At 35.4% G+C, this 22817-nt stretch overlaps 3 protein-coding genes across 7 annotated transcripts; 2 read left to right on the top strand and 1 right to left on the bottom strand.

The window, feature by feature from the left end:
* Positions 1-1644: 1644 nt before the first annotated feature.
* LOC104092588 (reticulon-like protein B8) lies at positions 1645-6428 on the top strand. 5 transcript variants are annotated; one of them, XM_009598220.4, is made up of 7 exons: positions 1729-1869; positions 2298-2334; positions 3940-4127; positions 4212-4392; positions 4511-4652; positions 5849-5918; positions 6057-6428. In XM_009598220.4, the coding sequence occupies exons 3-7, from the start codon at positions 3944-3946 to the stop codon at positions 6224-6226; spliced, it is 747 nt and encodes a 248-aa protein (XP_009596515.1). In that variant the 5' UTR covers positions 1729-1869; positions 2298-2334; positions 3940-3943; the 3' UTR covers positions 6227-6428. The 5 variants fall into 5 exon arrangements, with proteins under 5 accessions (XP_009596514.1, XP_009596515.1, XP_009596516.1 ...); XM_009598219.4 differs by lacking the exon at positions 2298-2334 and having other exon boundaries at positions 1645-1869; XM_009598221.4 differs by lacking the exons at positions 1729-1869; positions 2298-2334 and adding an exon at positions 1878-1932.
* Positions 6429-8333: 1905 nt separating this feature from the next.
* Positions 8334-10897, top strand: LOC104092587 (F-box/kelch-repeat protein At3g23880-like). The gene has a single exon (XM_009598218.4). The coding sequence runs from the start codon at positions 9493-9495 to the stop codon at positions 10627-10629; it is 1137 nt and encodes a 378-aa protein (XP_009596513.1). The 5' UTR covers positions 8334-9492; the 3' UTR covers positions 10630-10897.
* Positions 10898-11937: 1040 nt separating this feature from the next.
* Positions 11938-22571, bottom strand: LOC104092586 (DExH-box ATP-dependent RNA helicase DExH6). Its single transcript, XM_009598216.4, has 16 exons — positions 22270-22571; positions 20617-20707; positions 20151-20463; positions 19926-20000; positions 19605-19649; positions 19422-19512; positions 19258-19316; positions 17979-18140; positions 16292-16344; positions 15966-15999; positions 15750-15839; positions 14648-15652; positions 13268-14359; positions 12795-13076; positions 12547-12690; positions 11938-12462 (listed from the first exon to the last, which is right to left on the bottom strand). Exons 1-15 carry the CDS (start codon positions 22427-22429, stop codon positions 12619-12621), a joined length of 3624 nt encoding a protein of 1207 aa, XP_009596511.1. The 5' UTR covers positions 22430-22571; the 3' UTR covers positions 11938-12462; positions 12547-12618.
* Positions 22572-22817: the final 246 nt, after the last annotated feature.

The raw sequence follows: 22817 nt of genomic DNA on the forward strand, positions 1-22817 counted from the left end.
CCATTCTTGCAAATTTTTAGTCTTAAATCTTGTTATCCATGTTTATTGTTGTTGTTGAAATATTGTGAGACTTGTATCCGGTTCCACCAAGGTTGATAAAATTGTGAATATTGATTCGAGGTTGAGATGTTAAATTGTGAAAGTAATCATTGATGAAATATTGATTTATTTGTTAAACTTCTCTCTATCCATTGTTATTGATTCTGTGAATTGTGAGGAAGAGTGTAAAGTACGAAGGGTGATGCCGTGCAGTCTTATTTATTATTTGGTGAGGTTGAGAGTAAAAGTACGAAGGGTGATGCCGTGCAGTTTTTCTTGCTATTTTAATTGCTCAATTCGTTTAAGGATTTTCGGTTTAATTCTGCATTTTCATTATTCTCACTCTTTATGTTGTATTCCCCCACTGTATGTTCCCTTCCCATTAATTCCATGTTGTTTCTTTATTTACTGTTGGTGTCACTAGCACGATTATATTGTTAAGGTTATATGTGGGTGTCTTGTCCTAGCCTCGTCACTACTTCGTCGAGTTTAGGCTCGACACTTACCAGTACATGGGGTCAGTTGTATTGATGCTGCACTCTGCACTTTCTGTGCATATTTTGATACCGGCTCAGGTTGATCGAGATTTGCTACTGGTCCGCTGTCCGGAGACTCAAGGTAGATCTGTCGGCGTTCACAGACCTTGAAGTCCCCGTCTATCTTTTATATCCTACTGTTTTCTTTCATTCAGACATTTGTATTTCTTTCAGACTATTACTTGTAGTAAATTCTAGAATGCTCGTGAATTGTGACTCCAGATCCGGGTGGTAGTAATTAATACAGTTTTATGATATTCCGCACTTATTATATTTCATCTTAGTTAATTATTGTTATTTACTGAACGGAAATAAGAAATTAGTTTAACGACTTTTCTAACGTTGGTTTGCCTAGCAAGTGAAATGTTAGGCACCATCACGATTCCGTCGATGGAAAAATTCGGATCGTGACAACATAGTAACTCTTCTAGCACATTTTTTGTAAAACGTTTGGAAAAGTGCCTAAAACTGAGTTTGCAATGATTTTAAGAACTAAAACTTCTTATAATTGAGTTGTTGATTAATTTGTGAATGTCCTACAAGTTTATCTTACCACCTAATTATTCTTTCTGAACTTTTGATGTTTTACACAATATTAATTGAATATTTACAATAATTCTTTCTTCTTGTGTATGTTTTCAATTGATATGGTATTAACGAGCAACACACGTTCGTAAAAATTAGTATCATGAAATGAACGATGGAACACTGTTTCGCTCTGTTGGATGCGTCGGATCCCGTATAACAAGCGAGCTCTTTACCAATCTACTCAAATATTATATTCATTAAAATAATACCGTACAATACAATATATTATGAAATAATTTATAATAAATAAGCCATTAATGATTATAATCTCATATTTTCAAATTTGAACTGACCCAACTCCAATAAAGTCCAAATCAAACAAAAAAATTAAACCAAATCAAATTATTTTAGTCAATTTCGTATATTTTAAGAAATTGAACCGAATCGACAAATTGGAGGCGCCATAACAGGGAATTAAATAAGCAGTATTTGAATATTGGCACTAACACAAGTGGCGACTGTTGCAATGTGTCGTTATATATATATATATATATAGTACAGACATAACGCAGGCTTTTAATATAGAATCTCATCTTCGTCCCATTTCCCAATTCAAATTCTATACTATTAGTATTATCACACCATTAGTTCGCCCCAACTACTATGTCCTAAACGTACGTACAAGGGGTCCAAAATCCACAAACAAATATTACTTCATCGCTTTGGGTTTGGTTCTGTTTCTGATTTTGTTCTTACATTTGATTTGGTGAGTCTTTTTTTTTATTTCCTCTTACTTTTTGGCATCTGGGTTTTGCTCCTCTGATTTAAGGTCATTGTTTTTGTTTGTGTACGATTATCTTGCTCTTTCCTGCAAATCAATTGGGTCTTTTTAATAATGCTTAAACCTTATTTTGGGGGAAACTTTTGGGTTTGCGTCTTGCTGTTTTTTTTTCTTTTTTTCTTTTTGTGTGTGTGTGTGTTTGTGTTTTCGCATTCTTTAATTTTCTGAGCTATGAATATGGTGTTTTGATTAGAGCTACATTGTTTTTGTTTGTGTACGATTATCTTGTCTTGTTCTCCTTTCACTTATGTGTTGCTGTTATTATCTTTCTCCCATCTCTTGTTGTTACAGGCCTTTTCTTTTGTTTCTCTTTTGATATTATTGTAACAGCCTCTCTACCTTTTTCGTGATAGGGATAGGTCTGCGTACACTATAGTGGGATTTTACTGGGTATGTTGATGTTAAGATTATCTTGTTCTCTCCTGCAAATCAGTTGTGTCTTTTTAGTAATGCATAAACCTGATTTTGTTGGGAAATATTTGGGTTATTTGATGAAAGTTTGTGTCTTGCTGGTTTATCCAGTGTGTGTGTGTGTGCGTGTGTAAACTTCTGGGTTTTCGCATTCTTTAATTTCTGAGCTATGGGGCTATTTTGATGAGAGTTACAGTTAATAATTTTCTGCTTCCCACTTGTGCTCCTTTTTACTGGTAAATCAGTAACAATTTATTTGCTCATTCTTGGAGATATTTTACTTGATGTATTGAAATCCTTAATCAGACCCCAAATTAAGATATGATTTTGCCGTAAGATTCGTTATTCTTTTACCCTCGTTGGCCCACCAATTGAAAAAAAAGGCACCTTTTGTGCATAGTATTTCCTTTACCTTTTTTTCTGGTTCCCTTTTTGCAGATTACTGTTTTGAAGTTTGTTTTTTTATGCAGGAACCAATTCTTAAACTTCTGGAATGTTCTATTTCACTTGATTTTTTTCATATGTTGTATCTTCTTTTCAATTAATATGAACATAGTGGTGAGTCTGTTCACTGCGTACGAAGTGATTGAGCATGTTTAGAGTTTAGACAAGACTCCAAAACGAGTCTGAAAAACGAACACCTAATTTTGTTTTAATTTGAAAAACAAATGTTAAGCTGCGCATAGTCATGTATTTTCCCTGGTTGGATCCTTGGGTTGTGATTTTATTGTATATATTAATGTTTGAAATAGTTGGCAGCACTACTGGTATCGTACATTACCAATGTTTGAGAAATGTCTAGAGTCTGTTGACCTGATGGAGAGAGATCCGTATCCATCTGAATTTGTTTTGTCGTAAAGTTGATGAATAGTGTGAAGGATGTAGGCCTTGGACATTGTAGAGGAGTATAGGGTAGCACCATATACAAATCACAACTGTAATTTTCTTCTGTCTCGATGACTACAATGCTACGTCTTTTCGGAAACAACCTCTCTCGGGTAGGGGTAAGGTCTGCGTACACACTACCCTCCCCAGACCCCACTAGTGGGATTTTACTGGGTCGTTGTTGTTGTTTGTAGAAAGGGAGAAGGATTATGTGGATGTTATGCAGTTAATTATATGACAACAGAGGAGATATCGGATAGGCCTTTCAAATCCTTCCTTAGCGATGATAAATTAGAGCTCAGTTTTGTATCAGACTAGCAACATACAGTTAACTGAAGAAACAAATGCCCTTCTTCCAGAAAAAGTACAGGGAAAAAATTAATATATGATAAAAAAGAAGAATGTCTAGATTAGTGGGAAGGAAAGTTGATTCAGTCTCGTGATCCTCGTCAGGGAAGGCAAAATTTTAAGATGTTGCAAGGTCAAACTTGTTCCAGCTTTGTTTCTACTTGGATAATCCTGTGTGCTGTTTCTACTGATATAGTAATAATTACCAGAAGCTCTCTATCTTTTGTTTCTTGTTAATTTTCACCAGCTTTTCGTCTACATGAATCTTGCGCTTGTCTATGATGACTTTGTGTATTGAAGTTTATTCTTCTAATGACTGGCTTCATCTCTTATACATACTTAAAATGGCAGGAAAATGCCTGAGAAAATTACAGCTGAGGCTCTTCTGAACAACATTGTGGAATCAATTGCTGATGGGCTGTCGAAGCAGAAGTCGGGGTCCTTCTTTGAAGAGGAGAAATCAAGCTCGGTTAATGCTCAGCTCAATAGGCTATTTGGCCGTCAAAAGCCAGTACACCATATCTTAGGTGGAGGCAGATGTAGGCCACCTATATACCTTTGTTTTCCTTTGTCCTTACTATTGTTGTATTACCAATCCTAAATATGATTCACCGGATTTGTAGCTGCTGACGTGCTGTTATGGAGAAACAAGAAAATCTCAGCTGGTGTTTTAGCCAGTGCCACAGCCATCTGGGTGCTATTTGAGTGGCTGAACTACAATTTTCTTTCACTTGTATGCTTTGCTCTTGTCATCGGTATGATTGCTCAGTTTCTTTGGAAAAATGCCTCTGGCATAATGAACAGGTAATACAGCCTAACCTGTTTCCTGGGCAATATCATTTTCTCCTTTCTTGTTCTCATTTATCAATTGGTATGATACTCTTGAATCAAGTTAATGCTGATGCGATCTTCTTGACAACAGGTCTCCAGCTAAAGTTCCTCGTCTTGTCTTACCTGATGACCTTTTCATCAGCATTGCCAAGTCTATAGGTGCTGAAGTAAACCGTGGTTTGCGCTTCCTTCAAGATGTTGCCTGTGGGGGTAACATCAAACAATTCTTAGTGGTAAATCTTCATATATTTGTTGGAATATTTTCAAATGGTTAAGCTTATTTGAATAAAGTTTGTTCTTCATTACAAAGTACTATGCATTTGATTTGTATTAGGACTCTCTTTCAAGCTAGATTTTCAAAAATTATTTTCCTTCCTATTTGTCAACTTCGCTAAATTTTTTTGCAACGGTCAAGGGCCCCTTATCCCTATAGTAAACTTGCTCTAATTCAGCATTTTTCAAGTACGTTTACCAATTTGATTGATCTGGAATTTGCCTTCATAAAACAACAGCAGTACATAAAGATCGTATTATTTCTAGTTTGCCCTCTCTCTATGTTTGTGCTTCCAGACAGCTTTTCATTCTGTTTTATATAGACCCAAGGAAATTGTAAATAATTATAAATGTAGATAGCTGTACTTTTACCCTTCATTTCCAAACTGTGACATTTACGCTGTCAAAGATTCCAGAAAGAATTGCAAAGCAAATTACCCTATCCCTTCAAATGCAATTGCAAGAAGCGAACACATATATTGCTGTCATTATCTGTTAAACGTTCTGGGAATAACATTTTCCAAACAAACATGTTTGTTGAAGTAAGATGCATGTGTGCTTAATGTTATCCCCAGATTTTAGAAAACTTGTAGGTACTTCCACTCAATTTGCAATATATAAATTTTTTTAGTTGGTTGATCGAATAACGTGCATGTTTTTTGACAATAAACTTGCACCTCCCAGCCCCTTCTCTTAAAAGGAACAAAAATGATAAAGAAGACTCCAGCCTTCTCCTGTCTTTTCTCTAAATTTGCTTCCTCCTCTTGGGTTATCTTTTCTCCTGTGTCTATTTAATACGATGTAACTTAATGTTGAAACTCTTTTTTCTCATCTGTGATGCAACAATCTGTATTGCTGTGAAATGCTATTGCTCAATGTTTGATATATTCAGTGGATAACGTACTTAACTAAAATGCTGTTCTTTACAATGGAGGGTTCCGAATCGGACCTAAATGGGAAGAATCAAAGTTTTTCTCCTCTGCAAAGTTATCAATGCTTTTATCAAGATCTTTAGCATTTTGTCCATGTGTAGTCTCTGACTCTCCTTATAGGATGCTCAAGCTTTTAGTACTTGGAAAAGAAACAAATATACCCTATGAATTCATCAAATGTTTTTCTGACGACTACTAAATTAATGCCTTGGGATTTGTTATAGGTTGTGGTGAGCTTATGGGTTGCTGCTATTGTTGGAAGCTGGTGCAATTTTTTGACTGTTCTGTATATTGGTAAGTGACCATTGATTTTATATTTGTTCTGAGTTGTCAAGGTTTTAGTAGGGGGCATTTATATTTTCCTCTACAACTCACATCAAGCTCCAGAAAGGTTCTAATTTTAGCTATGCGTGCAATGTTGAATGTTTTAAGGCTTTGTTGCTGCGCACACGCTCCCAGTGCTGTATGAAAGATATGATGATAAAGTTGATGGCTTTGTATATAATGCCCTCGAGCGGCTTCAAGGCCATTACAAAAAGCTGGATCGTGGTATCCTCAGCAGAATCCCGACGGGCAAATTCAGGCTAAAGAAGTTTGAATAGATTCATCATGAGCAGAAAATGAACTTGTATGCAGAAAGTATGAAATGCATTTCCTGCTGAGGCAGCAAAATGCTGCTTTTAAGCTTTAGAATTAGTCAGGGTAATGTCTCAATTAGTTCACAGACAATGTATTGAACGTTAGATGGCATTGGAGAAACTTTATTTGCCTAATATCTTAGTTGGATATGGCATTTGAAAATAACTTGCTTTTTATTCTCCTTTTCTTACTATCATCTGTGGTTGTAGTATTTTAGATACTTGCATCGTAAATTATATTGAAATTGGTGGGAAAATGACATTATATAGTCGCTCTCAAAATAATAGCCGAAAAATGTATATTGTTTGTATATATATATACATTCTGTATGTTATATATAAAAATTATATAAATTTTATATACTTTTTCGGCTACTGTATGTAAATAGTTTTTGATGCGGGCTAAAAGTGATAATATCCCTAAATTGGTATAGGGCAAGGGCTTTTCAGTGATGAGAACTTAGTATCATCATTTCTTTTAAATTTTTCCAGAGTTACTGGATTCAGCATGAGTGTGATTGATCATGCATTTTTTTTAATAAAAAAAAGCGTATTTTTTTAATAAAAATTTTCTTCTTTTTTATAATTACTTCTCTCAATTATAGAAATTCTTCTGCATATATATAATAGAGGCCTTTAATTTGTGTGAAACTTAATTATATTGGAAATCTTTATATTTCATTTCCAAGAGGCATTGCCTAGTAAATCGACACTAAATCATGAAATCATAACCAGTAAAGCAAAGGATTACAATATTAAGTTGGTCCTGTGAATAATATAAATTTCTAAAGTGAGGAGGTTCCTATAATAAAAGCATATTCGTACTGTAAATTAAAATACATTACATGAAAAGAAGGCAAAAATAGATTACCTTCCACGAGAAATATACTATAGTTTGACCAATTAAAGAACATCATTCGATCACGCACTTCATAAATTCATTGTAATACATTTAAATATGCTCCTTATGACCTTATTAATTATTTACTTTCCTTTTCTTGTTCTCCTTTTATTATACAAAATCTATGTCGCCTAACACTATATATTAAACCAAAACAAATATTTGATAGAATGCTCCACTTTGGGCTGTTGATTATATGTATAAACATAATATTAAGTTCATAAACTTAATAAATTTTTAACTAATTTACACAACTCAAAAAATATACTAAGGAAAAAAAAGGGCAGTCCGATGCATTAAGCTCCTGCCATGCGGAGGATCCGGGGAAGGGCCGGACCACAAGGGTCTATTGTCGCAACCTTACCCTATATTTTTGTAAGAGACTGTTTTCACGGCTTGAAAAAACTGTACCGAGACACATTTAAAAATTATTACCTTGTTAAACTCTGCTAAATATATCTTTTTTTTTCCATTGCCTAGCTTTTTTTACTCTATTTCCAAGCTGGCAAAAAGACAATGAAGCAAAAGAGTGTGCATAAATGGGAATAAGCACGTGTGGATTGTGAAAGCCAGTAGCCTTCCATGAGTTTACCTCATGCCATTCCATTCCATTCCCTAAACATTGTGTGGTCTTTAGCTTCTTGTTCCTCTCTTTTCACTATCACTATACCCTACCCTATCTCACTTTTTTTTTTTTTTTTTTGTGTGTCTCACCCGGTGTTCAGTATTACATTCGAGTCCGATTAATTCAGATTTCTCAACGCACATAAACTCCACTAAAAAGTGTTTCATACTCAAGGCTTGAACCCTAGACCGTAGCCAAGGTCGGAGAGAATCTATCCATCCCACACCACAACCACAACACGGTGGTACCCTATCTAACATTAGGATTTAATTGTTCACTCAAATCTCAACAACAACAACAACAAGCTCACTATAATCCTACAAGTAAGGTTTGGGGAGGGTAGTGTATCTGCAGTCTTACCCTATCTTGTGAAGGTAGAAAGAGTATTTCCGATAGAACCCTCGGCACAAAAAAAACATAGTCACACCATTATCAACAATGACAACACAAATCTCAAAAAAGTAGAAAGATTCAATCAACAATAATGATGACAAGTCTGAAAAAATAGGTCGATATTTTCTGCAAATGCCACTCATATCAATGCTATAAATAGGACAAGAGTAGTATTACCCTTCATCATCTCTCACAACTAGTGTTTTCCAAAGTTCTCACATATAAACTCCTTTTAAGTTTTCAATTTGTTCAAAAATGGTGGTGATTGTGAGCGAAAATACATCACCTTTTCTTCCCTCCAGGATTCTAGCAATTGAAGCTAGGCCTGTAATTAGCTTCTGTTGTATGAATCAAGAATCTGAAAGTGATGATGATGATGACATCGACGATGGAGCAAAAGTAGCACCCGCCGCATAATATTTGCATGGGTAATTTATCGTTCATATATATATATATATATATATATATATATGGCTAACTATATGAGAATTTTTTTTTTTTGAAAAAAAAAACTTACTCAAACCCAGAATTTTTCCTTAAGAAAATTGGGTAAGGGAGGGACAAATTCTTGTTACCTCCTTAGAATAAATAGGAACCCCTATTTAGTCTTAAAGTCTTTAGTGGAGTAACTAATAGTGATGTGAATGTACTGAGGAAATTTAAATTCTCTATTCCTAGAGCAAGTCTATGCATGTAGTCAAAATTAAACGATATATATCTATTAAAGAAGTGCTTTGTCTCTACTTTGTTTAGTAGGCAAAAATTTCCATTTATTGTCTTCTTCTTTTCTTGTATCATTATAAGCACTTTTTTATTATCTTGGAGCGCTATTATATATTTGGAATTAAAATATCATAAGAGATTGAATAATTTTTCCGTGACACAACTTCCAATGATGGTTTTAAGTATTTTTTTAAAAAATATTTAAATTGCATTCTTCATTGACGTCGGCATCGCATGAGCTTGGCTGACCCAAAGGGCACGATTAAGTCCAAGACGAGCACGGCCGTCACGAGTTGTTTTGAGTATGGGAAATAACTTTATTCCAAGAAATGAGGAACTTCAAAAATTAATCTTCGTTTATACTTCAACCTTCATTTGGAACCACCACTTTAATTATTTCTTGAAACATTAAATTAAACTTATAATCCGTGGGAAATTAGTTTCTTGTGTTCTCGTGTTTAGAATGGACTTGCTACATTTGTGGACTACTTTAGACTTTCCTATTTCCCTTTCCTTTCTAACAAATCCATTTCAAGAAACCCCACAAAAAAGACCAGATAAAAAAAAATACAACAAAAATATTTTTTCATGAAAAAACAGGAGAAAAACGAGAGAATATATATTAAAGGGGCAATGAATCTACCTGAAGATGTAATTTTCGAGATTTTGACAAGACTGCCTGTAACTTCTTTGATTAGGTTCAAATGTGTCTGCAAATTATGGTATTCTCTTATCAAGAACCCTAATCTCATATCAAAGCATTTGCAAAATCTGAGCAGGAAAAAAAATTACGTTCGTTTGTTAATTAGTCGCCGCGGAAATATTACAAATAAAAGGGTGGTCTCATTATCGATTAATGACACATTAGATGTGTTTATTAATCAAGATTTTCCATCATATTTCAATGATAAATTTGGTCACGTTCGACTTATTGGTCCATGTAATGGAATTGTTTGTTTATGTGGATATCCAGATAATATTGTTATATGGAATCCTTCAATTAGAGATTACAAAATATTGCCTCAATCACAAATTCAACGTCTAGTTGGTTCAACAGTACGTGGAAGTGATTTTGGATTAGGGTTTGATTCCAAAAGAAATGATTATAAGGTAATACAAATTTTATTTTGTCTTTCAAATGATCGTGTTGTTGTTTATCAAGTTGAGATATATTCGTTAAATGAAAATATTTGGAAAAAGTATAATGGGATTGTACCAGCTAAAATAAAGTATGGTTATATATCTTGGAGTATGATATATAAAAATGAGATTTTTTGTTGGTTAGCTCAAAATGGTGATAATAATGAGGTGATTCTTTCATTTAATATGAGTGAAGAGACTTTTGAAAATACACCATTACCATCAAATATTGGAGTTTTTGGGGAGCAAGAAATTAGAAATATTTGGGTGATTGTACCATTAAATGAGTCAATTTCTCTTATTGTTTATTGTTTGAAACAAGTGGAGAAATATTTTGATATTTGGGTGACAAATGAATTGGGAGTTAAAAATTGTTGGACTAAACTGCAAAGAATTGGCCCTCTTTCAAAGGTGGAGAGGCCTTTAGGGTTTTGGAAAAATGGTGAGTTTATTTTGGAAAATAGCAATGGACAATTGGTGATTTATGATCCTGCAAATCAAGAAGTGAAGACACTTGGCTTTTATGGGAAAAGAGGCAGACTTGAGTTGGTTGTTTATAAGGAGAGTTTAATTTCAGTCAATTGATAATTGCAAAGCTATGTGAATAGCAAAGACGAATTCAAAGTTTAGAGTTAGTAAGTTTAGATTATTTTCTTTTTTTACTTGTATACATGTTAGAGTAGAAAGTAGTGGATTCAGTCGAACCAGCATGACCTCTGCTCAATTTGCCTCTGAAATAGTATAGGCTGCGTTGTTTTCTGAACCCGTGTAGTTGATGTGAAAGTAACTACTACTTGTACATATCATCTAAATGAATAAAAAAAGTGAGAAAAGAAAGACACATTATTTTTAACTTTTTATGTGTTTCTCTATTGAACTGCTAATATATTTTGACGAGCTTTTGTATTTTGGTCCAAGAATTTTGGTAGATGGAAAAGATAATTTTATCCTATATCAATGTAATAAGTTGCATTGGCAACTACAAAATCTTTTTTCGCACCGAAAATCAAAGTTTGTTCGATCCCAAAAAATTCGCTTTTTATGATTACATCGGCAAAAATCCAGAAAAGGGTGATTTTTGATACTGGAACTACAATTGGCATGCCAACATGTATATCTAAATCTTCATGAAAGATATCTTGGTTATGTGATCTTATAGGCAAAAATAGGAAAAAGTTACAATGTAACTGAACTTGATTTCCCAAATATTTGATGTGCGATAAAACTTGCTTGAACAACTAGGCAATTTCATTAGTAAGATCTTTATTAAAGGAAAACTCAGCGTGGAAACTAAATTCATCACCTTTGAAAAGTTTAACTTGTTAATCATTTGCTTTTAAGTTCAAGATTTCCACTTTCATGGTTATTAAACGAATCATAGAACTAGTCTGGCTATTAATAAACCTTTGGGACGTTTGGTGTCAATAATATGCAGCAACAACAACAATCCAGTATAATCCTACTAGTGGAGTCTGGGGAGGGTAGAGTGTACGCAGACCTTACACCTACCCGGAGGGATAGAGAGGCTATTTCCGAAAGACCCTCGGCTCAAGAAAACGAAAAGAGATTATAAATCCGTAACACAACAGAAACCAGAAAAAAATAATATCAGCAACGTAAAAGACAACAAATAAATGAAAGAGCAATAATACAATAACACAACATAAGACACTAGCGTCAATAATATGCAAATGGGAGTAAAAAATGAACGCTTGTGAATTTGGCGAAGAGTAGTCAAACTTGGGGCAATAAGAGTTGGCCAATTCTAAGTTAAAAATATTAGTACAGGATTCTATGAATACCACTTAAAATTGGCACATCAACATTCTAAATAAAGATGAATGTAGATATAAAGATCACGAATTAGCGATTCTTCAAACTGGCAAATGGACATGCTAAATAAAGATGGATATAGCTATAAAAGATAAGATCTAAGAAATACTTAACAAGTACATTTTTCAATTGTATAAGTTAGTTGTCCTTGATTTTTGATTAGTTTGATTTCACTTTAACACCGTCTCTGGGTCCATAGGACCTGTGGTTACAAAACAGAAACCTGAAACTCTATATTAAGGGGCTACCGATAAATGGCCTTGTACAGAAATGTACTAGCAACTTTTTGAGTAGCGGAGATGGCTCAGCGCACTGTTCAGCTTTGGAGTTACCTATCAAGCAGCAAGTGCAGTTGACATCAACCGACTTCAAGTCTACGTCGAAGCTGAAAGCGAGGGGAGAATCCAGGCCCAACACATAGAGCACTTCTTCAATTCCTCAAAAGAGCAGTAACATAACTAGTGCTGCAGTGTAGTGATGGCCAAATCCAGTTAACAACCAGCGTATCGGTCTCTATTTCAACAGCTTAATACCCCCATCCATCGTCCCTTTTATGTAGCAAAACTCATTTTACGATTAAATTCCCTACAGCATAAAAACCTATCTGTTACTTTTAGCTTCTTGGGGTATCTGCCAACATGAAAAAAAGTATAACAGCAAGATTCTTACAGTTGTTTCTGTGAAGTATGAACTCTCTCTCTCTCTCTTAATGTGTGGATAGATCAGCCAAAACCAGTTTTGTCAAGATCCATTTCCACGCTGCCGTTTAGAATGATCTCTTTTCATGGTTCCTCCTCCATGCATGAACGATCCCTGTATGGGTAGAGAGACATTCAGAGCTTTGAATAAATTCAAGCCAAATGAGATAAAAGTCTTTTGAACATGATAATTTGAGAAATCATTCCAGTTTGTCTTACCTTTGATATATGAATGCCGCCTCTTTGATGATGCGTATAGTAGCGCTGATGCTGGCCGTGGTACATAGGTGAACTGAGAGAATTTATGGGATTCATATCCATTCCATTATAACTCCCACGATCAGGATGACCAATCTCAGTAGCACTGACCATTGTAGTAAGCGAGTCCACAGGCTCCAGCAGCAATGAGATACCTGTCATCCCATTGTACGAGAGGATGCAAGCCATTGCATATATAGAGGCTGCAAGAATCTCAGGAAGAACTTTTCCAGGATGTGAGACCTGCATGACATTCGATTACAAATTAGACCAACCAAAAATCACATACTCCAATACTATCTTGACATGGCACCAGCGCAGGATACCCAATCACTTTGCTTTGTTTTCCTCTCTTTTCATCTTCTTTTGCTTGGGGCTGGAGGGGAGGGAGAGGAGATTTTCTCTTTAAAATAGTGCAGGATAGAGGAAATTACCTTGAATAAAATTGCTGCAGCTAATCGCTCTCTCAGGCAGTAAATTTGAGCAACATCAAGAGCTGTTGACTCGAAAGGAATCCACCTATCAACAATGACCTTAACTGTATTTTCAGGAGAAGACATAACTTTCTGCCCTTGATCCGCTTTAATATTATCTTCCTCACCATCGTCCTCATCAGCATCTTCGTAATCACTTTCATCATCATCATTGTCGTCGTCATCATCATCATCTTCTTCAATTCCAGGAGCCACAACAATCTCTGTTGCCAGCAACAAAACTGGGAGTGGCCCAATAACACTACAGTTCCTTATATGAAGACCTCCATCACCACGTGTTATCTCATCATATACAATTAATGGTCGATCACAGAATTTTTTGAATGAAAGCTTAAAGTTAGTAGAATGAGGGTGCAATCGAACTTTATCGCCACCTGCAGTCTCTATGACAGCCCTCTTACCACCTTTCAGAGGCGGAAGCAGTCTCCCAACCATAGGGTACAAACCAGCAACAAGAACAGCATGTAATATGCCTGGATCCTGTGCGTTAAGGCTACAGGAAGATCCATCTCCTGGAATAAACCCATTCCTCAAGAGTTCAGATTGCAGTTGTTTACGCATTCCTGATAACATGTTCATAGTGCTTGAGGATACAAAGTACGTAGAACAAAACCTCGACTCTTGACCACTTTCTTTCGCACTTTTCCAGCCCTCAAACGCAGCTACAACTGCTAATTGATCACTTCTTCCACCGTACCATGAGGCTAACTCGGCTCTTGCAGCTGAAGCTCTCTTCTTCTCATTTGGCAACATAGGTAGGGTAAATGGATCTCTATAGTCAGAAGCACAGGCCAACGTCAATGCTGGGTCAAGGCAGTTCAATAATATGGCAATTAAGAGCATCTTGCTTGTAAGAGGATGAACTGGTAAAGATCCTAGCCTTTCACCAAGCTCTGTAAGTTTCTCATCAACTGATAACGCCCCAATATCTTGCAGAACAATGATTGCATTACGTATGGTCTCATAAACCGGAGGGTCAAGTGTCTTCTTCAGGAATTCTTCTATCTTGCAATCAGGGTTAAGAAGCTTGACCTGACAAGGTATTCAAACTGTTTTACAACAAGCTCTATTGTTTACAATAGTTTACATTTACCATCAGTTGATTTTTTTAGACAAAACTATGATAATTTTCAAAAGCCTACTGAAATTTTATTTTATTTTTTGGTTTTCATTATTGCAAGTCTCTTCACCTTCTTTCACCCCTAGCTAACGTTTTATAACTACCAATAAAAAGCTAAATATATTTCACTTAATCGTCATGCTGAGTATTCCCAGTATAAAAATCATATTCCTAAAGGACAAGGAAGAATAATGAAGCACCTGAAGACATAGTTCCTCTATAGGAATCCTCTTAATCTCAGGAACCTGGAAATCGGGCAATGAAGCTGCTCGAAGTTTTGAATAAAGATGATAACAAATTCCTGGCTGGCAGCGCCCAGCACGACCCTCTCTTTGCTTTGCACTAGCTTTTGAGACCCATGAAGATTGAAGCGTTGATACATTATTATAAGGGTCATAACTTTTTTCTTTCATTCGTCCACTGTCTATTACATAAACAACATCATCAATGGTAATGGCAGTTTCAGCAATATTAGTTGAAAGAACAATTTTGCGGCAGCCTGGTGGAGGGCGTCTAAAGACCTTCTTTTGCTCCACGGATGGAACCATAGAATGGAGAGCGATTACTGAAAACTTAGACGTATCTTTGAAGTACTGGCTTGAGCGTAATCTCTCTCGTGTTCTGTTAATATCCTCCCAACCAGGGAGGAAAACAAGGATTGCTCCGTCCTCTGAGTCTATACATATTTTTCTTACTAGTTGCTCAATAAGGACATCATCAATCAGTTCAGGGTCAACTGTTGATAGGTATTTGTCAAGTAAATGCTGCTGCTCCTCGCAATTGGAAGATGATTTCTCCATGTGTTTCTTAATTAGTTCAGCAGCTTCTGTCTGATTCTCCCGTTCAGCCCAATCTAGAGCATTTTTTCCATCATTAGCACTTAAATGGCAGTCAGCACCAAAAGAGAGGAGCATGCAAATGTCACCAATACAGCCTTTTCCAGCAAACACCATCAATGGTGTCACTCCACTCAAAGAATGCTGATAATTGAACACTTTTGGTCCCCCGTCAGAAGATATTAGATCTAAAAGGGGATCGAGATCATCATCTGAAAAAGCCAAATTAATTGCTTCATCTAAGGCGACTTTGTACTCCTCAGTTAATGTTGACTCCTCGGACATGACAGTGGTTGAGGTGGAATCAAGGTGATTATTTTCAGTTGACTTTACAATAGAAAGAACATCCTCAAGATAAAAAGTTTTTACCTGACATAGGTGTAGAGGGGTAAATATATTCAAAAACTCACATCATAAATCAACAAAGAGATAAATTTGCATCTAGGAATTAGGGGAAAGGTTTTACAGGATAAGTAAATCCAGGGACTCGGATAATTGGGCAGCCGCCAAAGTATTTTGAAAAGTGTTCAGCATCAAGTGTAGCACTCATCAGAACCTATTTGGAAAGGTTCATTCATTTGATTATATCATCAAATGACATGCACATTGAAACAAGAAAAGAGAGGCACCATCTTATACAGTACAAAAGCAAAATGAAAAATTCAACAGTATATGTTCTTACCAGACGCAAATTTGGATATGACGGAAGCAAGTCCCTGCAAGTAAAGAAAGATTAACCTGAACATTTTGCTGTTTCATGGGAACTTTAAATTAAAAGAAATTAGGTATAACACTTTTTGAATGTTTCTCAAATGAAAATGACAAGCTAATTTCTAGAATCAGGACAGAGATTAGCATAAGTAAACTACAGAAATGAGGTTAATTGACTTGACTAGTTGACAAGCCAAAGATCAGCACATTATGGTTCCAGCTCCTGTCAGAAAGATCATTCAAAACAGGTAAAAATCCACGAAACATGTAACCATGAAATAGATTAAACCAGTTCACCTGAGAATCGCGAGCATGAAATCGGAGTAGCGATCCCTTTCATGAACTTCGTCCTATGAAATTTGAAGCTCGTAAGGTAGTAGAAACAAAGAAGAAGCAAGGCTGAGAGTGCATGTCAAATTAGAAAGTATTAACATCGTCTACAAGCAGAAGTAACAAAGGATAACATGATCAAGAAACTTTGCAAGCAACAAAATAAACAATGAAACAGTAATATGCACTATTGTGATAAGCTACTGACACCATGCTTCATCACACACCACATAGATTGAAGCCACAGACTTGCTTGATACAAACTTGAAACAAAGAGCCAAGTAAGAAAAGTAAAAATTATAATAATTAGAAAGTATTATTGCAGGATAATTGCAGAAGAGGCTTTGAAAAGAAGAAGAAAAAAACTCTACTGAGGCGGAGTGATAGAAGGAAACAGAAGAAAAGACATGCAGAGACAGACAAAAAGAGGGAAGAAAGGAAAATAGTACTACCACAAATCAAGAACTTATCCTTGGATTATGGTTTTCTACATCATCTAATCATGAATGAAATTCAGGAAATGATTTAACTTCACAAAGTGACACATTGCAATATTTGACCTTTTAGACTTTCTCCAAAAATCTAAGGCTCCATAAGAAAACCAAAAACACAAGTAATTCATTAATGTCAATGATCTATACATCTATCAATAATGAATCTAGAAACTCATGATTTTTCCTCAATATTCTTTGAGAAGTACTACAAAATAATAGAGTCATTTTACCCTAAAAGAAAACACTAGGAAAAAGCATGGAAATGAAAAATCCCATGACTAGAGAGCAGAGATCTATGAATTGTTTTTAGAGGATACATCTGCATTCAAAGATTGTTATATTATCATCATTGGAACTGATAACCTTGTTGACTTTATACATCACCTTGTAACTTTACCAGCCTAGAGTATAGCAATTGTATTGCCAGTTGGGCACAGGGATTAAAGAAGTACTTTGATTCTGGCCAGGCCCTAGATTTCTAAGAGGGAAGAAAAGGCAAACGCCTTCAATAGGAATTGTTCTGCAAATTCAAATTTACAAGAACTCTAGATGGAATTCCAATATACTGATAAAAAGTCTATTTTTATAATGTTGCATTAGATATGAAAAGGGAAAAACTGCTAAGCATAACGATAACCACCCTACACCAACAAAAGCTCAATATGTTCCTTCCCAATAGATAGCAATAAATTTGACCTTGAATGCTTAGTGCATATTGCATAAATCCAGTAGTATTCTGTTCTATGTAATGGCAAACCCCTCCTTTTTATTTGATAAGGTATTTAGCAAACCCCTCCATAAATTTAAAGAGCAAATTTTATGTAAGCATAGAACCGGAAACAAGATTTTGCATCAATCAACATCTAGGATAACCTAGATGCCAAACTACTACTTCCAGGACATGGCCTCCAAATGACCAATGAGTGAAAAGGCCTTCCTTCTTATATATCTTGAAGAAGTGAGTTAGATTAATGTTCTCCTTCTTAATTGCAACAACAGACAGTAGAGTGAAGAGAGGTAGTGGATGATGGAGGGACTTCTCAGAAGCAGTGGATTAACAGCACAAAAAGAGGTCATAGAATATGTAAGAGCAGTAAATAAAGTTGAAATGCTTCAGAGGATATATAATAAAATTAATTAAAGTTTGAAATGCAAAGTACCACAATGATGTGGGTTATATCAGAAATGTCATCCGTGCCCATTTTCCTGGGAGCTTTTTTGTTGAAGCTGGCACTTCCTTTGGTAACCAGGACCCTCAGTAGAACCCCATTGGTACAAAACACAATTGATGAGTGTTTCCCACCTCTGCTTTCCAGCCGTATCTGGAATTCGCCGCAACTCAGTAATTAAAGGTCGTACTTAAATTACATGCATAGAATGGTGAAGAGGTAAAGAAGAAGTCTTTCTTTGCCTGGGGATTGGGGGTGGGATGGAAAGGAAGAGCAGTGACAATGACGGCATTTAAAGTGCTAGAACAAGCAGAAAAATACAGTCACTCATCATCAACTAAGCACCACATAAATCATCTTTAGAAAGTTAATAAGCACACGAAGATAAAATCATCTGTTGACTAAAGAATTTTTGCGACTGGTGAGGAAGCTAAAAGCTTAGATCTCTCCTCTGTTGCGCACCTCTAAATTATGTTTACAACCTCCTCTTGAAAACCATGCGATAATCCACTGATAAGTAAGAAACTGAAACATTGATTCAGGTCCACCTTACCTTGACAAATACAGCTTTATCCGACCCTCTGCTTTAGAAAGGAAAGAATTCAGAAAGTGAACTTCACCTTCACAGAATCCTCTTTTAGAAAGTCGAAAACCTCAGCCTGGATTTGAAATGGATTGGGTTGGATATCCATTTACGACACGGGTGGAATTAGCAGTTTTCTCTACTTGATATTGTTAATCATCATAATTTATTTATATGATTTAAACCTTACCTTATATTAAAAATAATTATTCCATATGATTCATGGGTGGGATTAGCAGTTTTCTCCAATTGATACTGCTAATCATCACAATTTATTCCATATGATTTAAACCTTACCTAATCAAAGAAAAAATATTCCGTATGATTCACTTTAATGTTTCATCCTTTTTGTCACTCCATCATCTGACTCTTGTAGAAATTCATGGTATGGATATCAAGTTTGAAAGTCTGAACATCTTCTCAGTTGTTGTTTTCGACTTGAAATCGAGCAGAGAGGTCTTGAAATCTTTTTTAAAGTAAAAGAAAAAGGAATAAGATTTTTTTTATTGGGTCAAAACGCTTGGTCCCAATACCAAAAGAACAAATACAAAATTTGGTACGGGAAGGAGTACGATGTCATTCACAAAAGACAGTTCCCAAACCCCAGTTTACTTATATTTTGGTCAAAGGAAAAAGTGATACAGCAAAATTGAAAAAGAAATAACCACATTAGGAACAGTGTATTACCTTGTAACCAACAGTGTCGCCAACACTTTCGCCTCTTTCAGCAGAGATTCTCTCAGAAACTGCACATGGAAGAAGCAATACTCAGAACAATTATGAAATGACTACCACATTCCACATAGAACACGAAAGAAATGGATCCTTCAAAGCGGACATAAGGTGCCAACCTGATGTGGCAGAAATTCGTCGGGGCTGAGTACATACAATTTTACATGTCTCACCTTTACCCCACATATGATCCAAAATAAATTGGGGGACCTGAATAGTAGGAACAAAAAAGTTAGTAAGCACTGCATATTCCCTGAGAAATACTAAAGATAACAGACTGACTCAAGGCTTGAAGTTATAACCTGCGTAGTTTTCCCGCATCCAGTTTCACCAGAGATCAAGACCACCTACACACGGAATAAACATATAATATAGTCCATCCAAGATGAGAACGATCAAGCATCCAAACCCCATATCAGGCATTAAATCAGAATGATACAAGCAGTGCCAATGTTTTGAGGGTAAGAAGTTCAGTCTTGATGAAAGAAAACAAGCCTTTATCTGATCTCAAAGATTTTTCTTAGTTTGAACATAGTGACGGCAGCATTTATTGATTGAGATTGGAGAAGAAAAAGTACAAAGGCATAGTCAGGTCATGCAGTTTGATGCTATATGATGGTCACCTGATTAGATTCAACTGTAGATGTAATGACATCCTTGAAGGAAGCAATTGGAAGCTTAGACCTCTGTACTGTAATCTGCAAGTAAATAACCAGAAAAAGCCATTACTAATTCTTTTCTTGTTCTCTTCGCTTTTGAAAGCATAGTACAAAGGTAAGGTGCTTTAAGGAACCTAAATCAAGATGGTATATAATATTAGTCAGTTCTAAAATAGAAACTGTACAAACCTGTCTCAGGTTTGGGGTATTTTCTATTCTTGAAGCAAGTGACTCCGCCCTTTTTGCAATTTCTGACTTGTTCATTGCAGGTTTACAGAACACATCATCCTTCTTTCCTCGATATTTATCAACTTTCTTACTGTGTTTCCCAACTACTTGTTCACTTGTCTCCCCATTATCAGGTGGATATTTTGTAAATAAATCCTGTAGAACGTCTTTTGCCTCTCCCGAAAATTTAAAAAAACTTAGTGCATCCTTTCCTTCCAGTGTCTCCACTGTATTTTTAGTCTTGAAAATAGATATACGACGTTGATCCCCACGCCTACATAAGACAGGTCCATCATCTTAAGTCAGAAAAGGAAAAAAAATATACCGTCTATTTAACAGCCAGAGCATTCGACATGCATGTGACTATTAAATGCTAAGGAAAAGATGTGAGTAACATGTTTATAATGCTGAAACTTACTACACCTACCCAGAACTTTTGGATTTCATACCCATTTTCCGGCATAACATATGAACTGCAGCTCTGTCGCGATTTGAAAGGTTTGATTCAAATGTATACACTGCGTCAACAAATACATATCTTAATATTTACTTATAAATCACTATTACCTCATTCGTATTTCTTTTTTTGTGTGGGGGGGTGAGGTGGGGTTGGGGGATATAAAGTCACAATTACCTCATTTATATGTCATGAGAAATTATAGAAGAAATGGAGCATTAAAGATGTTTTATCTACGTAACAAGAGAACAGTTAAATTATTTCCAGACTATGCGGATTACCATGCTTTCGATTTTCCCCGAAAGAGGTCAATACCTTGAGGTTAGCGCAAACCACCAATTCTAGTACAAATAAGTTATAGTAACAGGTTCATCACTTAAAAGAACATATTTCTTTCACAATCTTCCCACATCCTCATTTCATTCGTATCAAAGAAAATAAGAGAATAAACATACATGAGCAGATACATATAGTTTTGGAAAAGAGCTTGTCATACATGATTCTCAATGCAAAATAAAGCAAGAATGCTTAATCAATTGCATACAGACCTTCACATAATCATGTACTTTACAAGTTGCTTATTATGATGAAAGCTAAACATACAATTTGTATTTGTGTAATACCCATGTTAAGCAGATCTAATTTAATGGTCGAATGATGCATGAAGAAAGTCATTACCCTCTCAATCATGAAAAGACACCTTATTTATATGTGTATCTTCAAAGATGAATATGGGTGCTAGTAAATTGTCAACTTGGAAATGATATACATAATACATCCATGTAATAAGACCAATACTTCTTTTCTTCTCTCTTCTTTTGGCAAACCAGCTCATGCGGCATTTTCATTGTTTAAAGCTTTAAGCAGCAGCATTTTACATGTAGATGCTAAAAAATCAAACAATTACGTAAAAGGGCACTAGCAACGTAAATTGAATGTAATTCATAAATAATGTATTAGTCATCGAATTAGAACAAGGAAAAGCATTAAGTCATTAACACTTCGGCAATGGAATATGCAACTAAAACCTCGCTTACTATCTGAACCTGTACAGCCCCTATTCCCCCAATTCAGTTTCTATTCGTGTCTCAGCTGTAATATAGCTATCCACCCATTAAGCTGTTTTTAGCTACAGAAATAAAAACCTAATTTGTCTTTACAAATTATTGAGCATCGGAATAAAACGCGTCCTAATGAGGATTCATATAGCCAGCCTCACTTAGTTTTCGCAAAATATTTTACAATTTTTAAGCATCAAACACAGTTTTTGCAAAACAATTTACAATCTTTAAGCATCAAATACAGTTTTTCGCAAAACATTTTACAATCTTTAAGCATCAAGCATTCCATTTTATCAAAATATCAGCTCTCAAAGCACCATATTCAGCAACAAATACATGACACCTTAACATACAACCAATAAAGTATTAATCTTTTTTCTTCTTTTTTCTTTGACGAGTTGTAATAAAGTTAAAAAATTTATCAAACGAAACAAAACAAAAAGGAAATTCAAGTTAATCGAGTTTATTACTTTTTTCCAAATTGACGTCATAATATTTAGTATAACTGCAAAAACAGTGACTACTACATAAATAAATAAATATAATGTATCGAATTAAATACCTTCATCATTAGAAGCACGGAACTGTTCAAGAACTTGGGCGACCCGAATCCGAGTGGATTCTGCAACATTTGTAACTTCTTGTAGTCTTTGCCCTTTCTTTTGCCTCTTTTTCCCAAACCCAGAAGATGATGGTGAAGCTCCTGTAGCTGTTGACGCCATTTTCTGTTCTATTCTAAACTCAAAATCTGATTCTCTTTGTTTTTTCAGGGGATATACATAACTATAATCAAAAAATTGGAGCGGGATATTCTGCAATGTCCGTTTTGTTCAGTTTTTTTGTACGATTTCTCTTCCTTTTCGCGGCGCTGCTTAAGTTCCTCTTTGCCCTTCTGCTCTCTCTCTAGAGTTGTCATAAATGGTTCTTTTTTTTTTCTCCCTCTTTTTCCCTTTTGTTTTTTTTGAATTTTGGTTTAAATTTGGGACAACAAACAATTTACAAGAAACATTAATGTAGTAACAATCATTAAAAGATGAAAACTCAAAAAAGAAACAAAATGATCAAGGGACAAAAAGAGGATTTTGTAACAATATATAGAAAAAAAAACAA

This window comes from Nicotiana tomentosiformis, chromosome 7, assembly GCF_000390325.3.
Source record: "Nicotiana tomentosiformis chromosome 7, ASM39032v3, whole genome shotgun sequence".
NCBI classification, from domain to species: Eukaryota; Viridiplantae; Streptophyta; class Magnoliopsida; order Solanales; family Solanaceae; genus Nicotiana; species Nicotiana tomentosiformis.